The sequence below is a fragment of the Cyphomyrmex costatus genome, unplaced genomic scaffold (assembly GCF_001594065.2).
Source record: "Cyphomyrmex costatus isolate MS0001 unplaced genomic scaffold, Ccosl1.0 scaffold2, whole genome shotgun sequence".
Lineage (NCBI taxonomy): Eukaryota > Metazoa > Arthropoda > Insecta > Hymenoptera > Formicidae > Cyphomyrmex > Cyphomyrmex costatus.
In genome coordinates this window covers 1,562,977-1,572,510 of record NW_017276038.1, presented here as the reverse complement: position 1 = coordinate 1,572,510, position 9,534 = coordinate 1,562,977, and the positions used below count along the sequence as shown (strand labels likewise).

The 9,534-nt window shown below is 37.0% G+C and overlaps 1 protein-coding gene across 1 annotated transcript in view; it reads right to left on the bottom strand.

The window, feature by feature from the left end:
• Nucleotides 1-3,776: 3,776 nt before the first annotated feature.
• LOC108773220 (sorting nexin-13) overlaps nucleotides 3,777-9,534 on the bottom strand; it is a 7,327-nt gene continuing 1,569 nt past the window's right edge. The window contains exons 2-10 of the mRNA XM_018538959.1: nucleotides 8,877-8,989; nucleotides 8,654-8,753; nucleotides 8,494-8,580; nucleotides 8,284-8,408; nucleotides 7,570-8,134; nucleotides 5,762-7,336; nucleotides 4,714-4,902; nucleotides 4,414-4,628; nucleotides 3,777-4,193 (exon numbers count right to left, since the gene is read on the bottom strand). Coding sequence (XP_018394461.1) covers nucleotides 3,863-4,193; nucleotides 4,414-4,628; nucleotides 4,714-4,902; nucleotides 5,762-7,336; nucleotides 7,570-8,134; nucleotides 8,284-8,408; nucleotides 8,494-8,580; nucleotides 8,654-8,753; nucleotides 8,877-8,989 — 3,300 coding nt within the window. The 3' untranslated portion in view covers nucleotides 3,777-3,862. The remainder of the gene's footprint in view (nucleotides 4,194-4,413; nucleotides 4,629-4,713; nucleotides 4,903-5,761; nucleotides 7,337-7,569; nucleotides 8,135-8,283; nucleotides 8,409-8,493; nucleotides 8,581-8,653; nucleotides 8,754-8,876; nucleotides 8,990-9,534) is intronic.

Below are 9,534 nucleotides of genomic sequence, written 5' to 3'. Positions count from 1 at the left end.
CTACTTGGAAGGGGGTGAAAACTCGGTTAACCGGAAGTGGCGCGTCGCCGCCGAGCGACGCGACGCGACGCGACGCAGCGCGACGCTAACGTGACAACGCGCGTATCTCGGACACGACTGATCGAGTGACCGAGGGGGTAGCATCGCGGGGTTATACCCCTCCCCGTCACACGCGGGAACGCTTGTGTATAGAATTTACGCGTGTGTCCGGGCACGGTGTGCGTACTACTGTCGTACACCCAGAGCCCAGAGGCACGTCCCCCATTTCGTTACGAGAACACGAGGCGGCTGAGGGAAGAGAGAAGCTCGCGCTACGACGGAGAGCGTGGCCTGTGTCCCCCTCCTGATCTCTCCCCCCGTCGTTCTCTCCCTCCGGTATATACGACTTTCTTTCGGCCCCTCTCTCTCTCTCTCTTTCCATCCTTCTGCTCCCCTAGCAAGAGCGCCCCGCTTGCTCCCCTCCCCCCCCTCCAACCCTCTTCGCCACGCTCTCGCGTGCGTGAATCATGCATATCGATTTTCTTTCGTTGGAGTAAGCGAGGGCCGTTCGGTAGTCGCTCACGTATACCCCGCTACCTTCCCCTTTCCTGCCTCTTTCTCTTTCCGTCCCCCTTCTCTCTCTTTCTTTCCGACGGAGAGCCCGGGGGCCGCGTCGCGCCACGGGCGAACCCCCTTCTGAAAACACACACGCGCGCGCGGTACCTGATTCTTTTCGCACAATGGCCCGTATTCTCGCTTTCCTTTTGCGCCCTAACTCGCTCTCTCTTTCTTCTCTTTTGCTACCCTCGTCCTCTCCTCCGCGTGTCCCTCCTTGTTAATCGCACGAAGCCCTCGACGCTTATCCCTCCCCCCATATCTCCGACGCTTCATCACTTCTTCAACCCCCTCTACGACGCTATATTGCGCTCCAGTAAAATGTCTCCGACAGAAATGCGCGCAGAAATTTCGAAATGCAAAGCTCTAAAATTAATTCCAATCTGCCCAGTTTTGTATCTCGATATATTTACTTTGCTTTATTGCTCCGCATAATTGCATAAATAAAAGAATCGCAAGGAAAATTATTGTACGAATGATTAAAAAAAAATCCATTATTTCAAGTTGATTTTAACGTTACGATATTTTTAATAAAAGAGATTAGATATTAATGAAGATCCTTCGTACGATTTCTATTTTCGTGCGTGACGCTGAAAAACCACGCTGGCTTATCATGTTCTAGTTAAAAGAGAAGCGGTACAAAGTACGATGGGGGTTGACTGTGGAGGAACCACTGATCGCCCCCCCTCGGCCGGCTTTCTTTTTTTCCCGAGCATCCCTTTCTGCCTCCCCCGTTTTCGTGGCGACGATCACCCCGTCCGGCGCGCTTCTATGGCCGAGCCCGGTAATAAACTTCTTTTGTTTTGGAACACCCTCGTTCCATTCTTTGCTCTCGCTTCTTAGTCGACGACAAAGAGGACTAGCGCGCGCCCGACGAACGAACAATCGAGTCTGTTTAAATCGGTGGCCGAGACTCGAAACCAGAAACATTCACTTAGCTCCGACTTATCCTCTAGTATCGGTATATAAGACCATAGCGCAAAATTGTTCTAATTTGAGCCAATAAATTGAGAAATTCGGTGCAATAGTGGTGTATATTCTTTTAAAATCCCAGGAAAATTAATGTAATTTTTTAATTCTCGTAGCTTTTCAAGAGCAATTTTTAATATCAACAGATTAATTTTATCAATGTGTGGTTTTTTAAAACAAACTTTCCTAATTCTGTAGAACATAATTTCTCGTTGTATGTAATTGATATAAAAATACAATGATTTTTAATAAAAAAAAGAAATTCAGTAAAATATCGGCAGTTTTACGCAATCTGTACATCAAGGATGTATTTAATTACAAAAATAGACGTCGCATACTTTTGGCATACAGGGATGCATTTAGGAGTGAAACAAGGAACTATCCAAGTTATAAATAGTTCCTTTAATAAGTAAACGTGGGGTAAGTGTATGGCGTTTTAACATGAGATAGAAATAACTTTATACAGACGTACGAGTAATGTACAACAATTTTATACAATTGTGTTTCGCATCTTTAACGGAGTCCTCATAAATTTACAAAAATGTCTGAAAGGCGCCATCGAGACTGTTAATAATTTTTCACTAATATGTAACTAAATAGATATCGCTCAATCGGATGGCACAGATAAACTTGTGTTCGGTGTAGTTCAACATAAAGAATTAAGTATAACATCGATGGTAAATTATGTCTAAATTGATTGTGTCTTTCGCGTCACTTCGCATCGTCTAGAACTTAAGTAAATGATGATGTGTACAGTGTCTGTTTTACGTCTACATAATACGTTGTAGTTTTGAAAATAGTTGTAAAAAGGATAATTAGCTAACTAATTAGTGTAACTTAAAATGCAAGTGGAATGTTTCCGTGGACCTTATTGCATTTCCCTACGAGGTAATCACAAGGAATTCGTGAGTTTCTTTTTATGATACCCTACATTAATACGATGAGAGTAGCAGTCCGAGCTGTAGACCCGGTTACGCACAATTGAAATTCATATATCGTACTTTTTGGCCACTAGATCACTTAGAATAGTTGCACACGTCTGGAAAAGTTTTATACTGCTTACCTCTCTAATCATATATAGTCAGTTATTCGTTGAGTATAATTTCTTTTGAAGAAATTGGAAAACTTTATTGCATTTAACAGGGACAAGAAAAAGTCTTATCGTTATTATACACATAAGAAACGACCTACATATAAGTAGTCTAATGAGAGAGAATATAAAGAATTTATATTCTTTATTGTAAAGCGGCCTCTAGATACTTGATTTTTTGTATATTATATATAATATTGTTGGTAGCCTTTTTAAATGAGTCAAACCAATCTAGAGGCTCAATAATCTCTAGACGATCAATAATAATATACAATAATTATCGTCTAAAAGTCACTTAAATAAGCAAGTTCAAGCTTGCTTTTAATATCTTAGTTTTTTTTATCATTCCCCAATGTAATTTATATTTTTCCTAAGCTCTAGAGAATATCATCTTATCTTTTATCAATTATCTTATTTCTTATATTATATACGTTTTCAAATCTCCTTTCAAAGAGCTTCAAGGAGATATTTTTGTCCCATTTGAAAGATTCTAAAAAGTTTTTGACGTCGATTAATTAATGAAAAAATCAATAGGATGTAACTTTTCCGACGTGCGCATCGTTAAACATATAAATTGTCAAAATATAACGAAAGCGTACGACTTTCGTTTTGTTCCCTGTCGAAAGCTATAGGCGCGACGGGTGTCCAATGCAATGGCATACATATGCATACTGCAGCTCAGAGGATTGTTGAAGAGAACAGTTTGAAGAAACATCCAATAATCTTAATAAGCGTAACGGTTGATGAGTCTTTAGTCTAATGAACTCTACACTTTTCATTTTATCTCAGAAACAACAAAAAATTTGAAAGCTATAAAGAGTCTGGACACTACTAAAGTCTATTAAACTGAAACTTATATTAAGTACACGTTACAATTAACATACATGCTATAATTGTTACTATTTTTAAAATAAAAGAGATAGTAATTTATTAATTTTCAAATATTTTTCTATGGAGAAAATGAAAAGTGAAATGGAATAAGAGCTCAAAAGATTAAAAGCACATATATATTAAATATGTTTCTTTTACGTTGGACACTTTTCACGAGTATTTTCTTAATATCGTGAATTTCTAAGCTATTCAAAGACAAGAAATGCATTTTATTGAAGTTCGATAATGAAGTCGAAATTTTTAATCTCGTGGATCTTTTCGACTGCATTATCACTTTCACACCATTACATTATGACATCGGTCTGTCATATTCTTCCATCAGGACTTTGTTTTACTTTTACTTCTCACCCTCGGTGAGACTGAATAGAGTTTCCTGAAAATTGTCACTAGATTGTTTTGCGGGAATAGAGTTTCGACGATGCCTTCCAGCAGTACGTACAACAATCTTCTGTTTAGTACGGGCCGCTGAAATAATTCAAACACCCTTAACAAACCGCGTCTCGTTGTCTCGCTGCCTATGATATGTTTCAATTCATCCGAGAGACACGAAAGTAAAGCTATCTTAGCTGCCACTCGTGTTCGGTTCTTCATCTCTGTGTCTCGCGGCGGTTTATTCTCAGCCTTCACGCCATTCGGCCAGAAACTATTTCTACAAAACGTCATTAATTCATTTCGTTAATTTTGTTTTTATTACCTTTAAATAAAAATTTAAAAATTTATTGAGTGAAAATTTAATAATTAGTCATCGTAGGAAGAAAAACAATTAAAATGAAATATATATAAAAATTATTAAAAAAAATTTTTTTTGGTGATAAATGTCAATTCTACATGGATATTTTATACTTGAAGTATTAACATCATCTACTTACTTGAATAAGCGCAAATATCCCGCAACTTTTAACGGGCTGGTCATAAACGACACATACTCCACTATCCTTCTATTTACTATGTCCCCGAACATCGTGCGAATGATTTGGCGCAGTAGCGTTATGATCCGCCGTCTTAGCCATTGATTTCGTACTTTCAGATCGAAGATTTCGTCCATTAACAAAAGCATAATTCGTAACGGGATATTGTCATCGGTCTATGGAAAATACGAATGGAACGTTTCAATTAATCGACTCATTATCTCAGAATCGTACGATGGTGTGTATAAAATAAAAAAGTACCTCTGTATCAAGACCGGCGCTGACTTTGGTATTCTCGTAAAATATACTCGTTTTCTTAGGATTGCCGAAAAATTTGCTCAGATTGTCCATTACGCCATCCACTGTACTTAGCATGTTATCTGGCATTGTTTTAACCGCCTGCGTGACGCTTTTCATAGATGTCTTTAAAGGATTCATTAAAGTGTCTATCTGTATAAAGCAAATATTTAGACGATTAGTTTTTTCTAACTTTTAGTAAATATTTGAAATCATTACAAAGGTTTCGTATATTTTATTTTGTAATTTCTTATAATTATTAGAAAACTAATTTTTTATTTCTAACCAAAATTTAATGCAATTAATTTATATACAAGATATATAGTGTTTTGTAATGACTGCATAATCTCTCGGGCAGATAGAACGGAGAAAACAGAATCGAAAAGTCTTGTGCCATTTTGCACTTTTCACAATAGTTTACGAGATATTATATGGTCATTACCAAACGCTGGATTTGTATATATATTATAAATAGAGCCCGGATTTTCCACCGACGGATGTACCAATTCGAGTCGATCGTAGCACATTGCTCCCCACTACCACTTGTCATGTCCGAAGCCATTGCGCTAGAGCATCGATAGGGGGAAACGCGGCGGTGGGACAATTAGCAGCAGTTTTACGAGACAATAAAAGCAACTTAGAACCTCCAAGGTCTTGGAAAAACAAAATTCTTTCTCTGTTACACTTTTCAGTAGTTTATTTTGTGTTACTTTTATAAATAAGAAAGTTATTACAAAATGTCGAAAAAAGTTATTGTAAAAATATTCGAAATAACGGGGAAAAAATCTGGAAGTAACTGTTTAATGTATCTAATATATTTTAGTATTTTTCTCATTTGTTTTCCGTTTCTCGTTTCGAGTAAAACCGTTGCCACACCGCCGTCGCTCCCTACTATCGCGCGTCGCAGCCTTGGGAGAATTGAAAGTGGGGAGAGCTAGCTATGATCAACGCGATCTCAGAACTTTAATCCAGGCTCTGATTATAAATAAATAAGTAAATTATTCACATTTACCGTTCTTGAAATCTGTCCGCCAGTGACTCCTTTATCGTAATCCCCTTGCTCCAAGAAGGCCAACAATAGATTCTGCAATCCCATGTGGCCATCCATAATCGCGGGTTTCGTCAGTTGACATAACCATGCGTTCAACATCAACATTCGTCTTTCCAACACCGTGCGCTCCATGTTATGAAAGGCTTTTTTCGCGGGGAAAGGTATTTTCGCCAGATCATAATATTTTTCCTTGATCTTCTGATGCAAATCGTAAAAATCGGAATATCGTCTATAGATATGCCACTTTTCCTTATAGCCCGAATCATAATTCTTCGTGACTGCTACCGCGTATATGCCGTATGTCTTTCCGCGATCACTGACAATACCAGTTTCTATGATTGTGGCAGTGATTTCAAAACGACCCAGCTGTAATTTTTTGATAGCGTTTTGGTCGTAATTGTTCTCGTCCAGTTTGACGAATTGCTCCGCATTAGTTTCCACATAAAACGAGATATCTTTTTTTTCTCCAATTTGCTCGATCTCCACAGTAGATCCCGTACGCATATTTTTCGCGCCTTTTAAATTGTCCATGTTTGCATCAACTTCGTCGAATTCCTTACTCTCACTTGCTTCTCCTATGCTTGTTAAACTTGTCGAAGAGTTTGATTTTTTAGTACTGCCCTCCTTTGCGGCTACAAGCTTTGTGTCGTCGATTTTACACGTCTCGGATAATTCATCCAAAGTATCCAATTCATTGTTCGTGCTAGACAAGCTTATGCTATCCAAGGATTTTGCATCATCTTCGGATATCGGATCCTTCAGCAGATCCAGTTCCGCAAGTAGTTTGACGTATGCCATTGATCTCTTGAAGCCTGGTAGGAATCTGTCCTCATTTTGCAGTTTCTCATAGCAGCAATTTCGTAGATCGTCGAACCATGTTTCCTTGACCGATTCCATCTTCGTTTTCATAATCAAGCTTTTTACCAATGTGTCATCCAATTGTAACTTGGGCGACGCTTTATCGCTGAGATATTGTTGATAGATCTTCGTGGCTGCCTCCTTTAGATTATCCAGATCTGCGTTCTTGCGTTTAGCGCCGATCACGCCTGTACTAGATTGAGTACTTTGGATCTTTTGTAATTCAATGTCCGATATCTGTTGCTCGGCTGAGACTCTCCATCCATAAATATTCAGATAAAAGAACAGATACGCTTCTGCATTTATGGAGGTCATATAATCGATAAAATAACTGAGGGCGATGTTGTTTTTCAACAACTCATCTAATGGTAAATTAACTAGTTTTTGGCCCGGTATGAGCAATCTGTTCCACTCTGGTTGTGCGCCGATACCGTCCGTTTCCGTTTCCAAGCCTTCCTGCATACCGATTATTCTCGTCTCTAGGATTTTTTTCACATAAACCAGACTGTTCAGCTGCTGCTTCACCGACAGATCATCATCTCCACCCGAATCCTTTGAGCGCAAGTGCGCTATTTCTTTACAAATTATATTTTTCGTCGCCATTAATTCGTCTAAATTGTCCGTTATTCTAATTACTGTTAAAAAGATATCACTTGGTAAACCACCATCCTTAGTACACTAAAATTAAAAAATTGGAATGTTTTATAATCCAGATAGCAGTATTAGTACTAGCGTGTGATAGAACATTGATAAACAATAAAAATATGAATACATTTTTAAATAAATTTTGAAATGAGTTTTTAAACAGATTAAATAAATTGTTATTATAAACTTATTAAAGAACAAAAAACCTCAAATTTATACAATATTTACAAAATTCGTCACCAAAAGAGCATGGATACTATACTGACCAGCCATATACACGCCTGATTAATGTAATCAGGATCGGAGAATAGATCCAACAACGGCCTGATTATAACGTTCACTAACAATTCCCTTAAGATGAATCTCACGGTTAAACAATCGAAATCCGCCTTGGGTAGCACCAGGTACAACAGGATTTCGGATATTTCGCCTAAGAATTCTAATTCTTGGGTGTCGTTTGTGCATACCAGATCTCTGCATATCAGATTATTTTCCATTTGCACTTCGAGATCAAAGAATATCTTTTCCAGTGATTCGTCCTCCTTCTCATCGCCAGATGATTCAATCGGCTCGGTAAGTGATGACAGATTAGGTATATAAAATTTTGACTGCGAGTACCAAGATACGTCAGTCTCGCTTTTATTTCGTCGATGAGTGGGAGTCTTCTTCGGGGTCCCGCCTGACGTACTTGAGCTGGCACTACCTTTCGGGACTCTGTTCGATCGTAATTGCTGCATCCTTGCGCTCGCTTGTCGATACAACCTGACGTGCGAGGCTGCATCATCAACAAGTCGCGTAGTCAAGTAAGGTATCCAATCGACACTCTTGACCCTGTTTTGCACAGCGATATTAAATTAAACTTTAACCAATAGTAAATTAGATAGGCTACTTTTAAAATAAAAATTAATATTAAATAAATTAATTAAATAAAAGAAGTTTCAAATCTTATTATTATTAAATAAAAAGATATTTCTACATACCGATTTGCTACATTGATAGCGATTTTTTGGGCAGTATCTCGAACGGAATAGATAAACTCCTCATCATCTGTAACAACACTGTACCACGGTTCCACATAATCTCTGATTAAGAAATCCAAAATTTCCTAAAAATAGTAACAAATATATTAAACCTAAAAATTAATAGATAATTCGATATTCTTTTATAAATATTGTTCTATAAATATGTACTTGCAGGGATTCATCAATGATACGACTACCAGTTATTCTCCTATCTAATGTAAATGTCATCCTCTCTTTAGACAGATCTAATATATACTGCAAACATAATATGGAATTAAATGTAATAGGTTACGAGTAGATGATAAATAAATTCAAAATTTTCATTTACCTGTCGGAACTTTTCAGTCTTTTTAGTTAAATCTTCCCTTTCAGACTTTATTACATTATCGAGATTCGGTGAATACGTTCTATATATACAAATCAATGTCCTACAAAAATATCATCTTTTATGATTTTTTAATGCATACTTTGCACAATTTAATGTTTGTGAATATCTTTATGTTGTATATTCCATATGTAATATATCCTTTAATTGACTATTCATATCTTACCCTAAAATTAATGTAAGCAAACAGATAAAAAGTTTTACAATTGTTCCTATGCCGAGGATGTAAGCAAGCAGAGTAACGGCAGCTCCGAGAACGCCAAACAATGGAACGTTCATCTGCAAAAATAACGATTTATTATTAGCCGACGAAACGGTTGTTGACGACATATTCCAAAATTTATAGTCAGATCACACCATATGCAGGATATATACCATAACTATTTCTAGAGACATTTATCTGTAGACGTATAGCAATTATCTCTAGAGATAATTACACACATTGTATACTTAAGTCAGTATAGATAATAGAAGAAATGTTATTTTTTCTGGCAGACAATTATCACGGCTGCCTACTCATGCCCGCCTATTAAATAGTAGACTTTATCATTCGTAACCAGGAAAATAGGAAAGAGAAAAACAAAGGAAAAGACATACTTAATGATAAGCCGGTAAAGACAGATTATCACAGAATGGAATTCTGTTCTTAAGACATTTGTGCTCTGAACAAAAGAATGGAAGCTTGACTTATTAAAGAGAAATTATAATTGCATAAATTAATAATAATATTATATTATTAAATAACTTATTAGTATATCAATAAAATTTGTTAATATACATATATCATATATATATATATATATAATAAAATATTTGAAAATTAA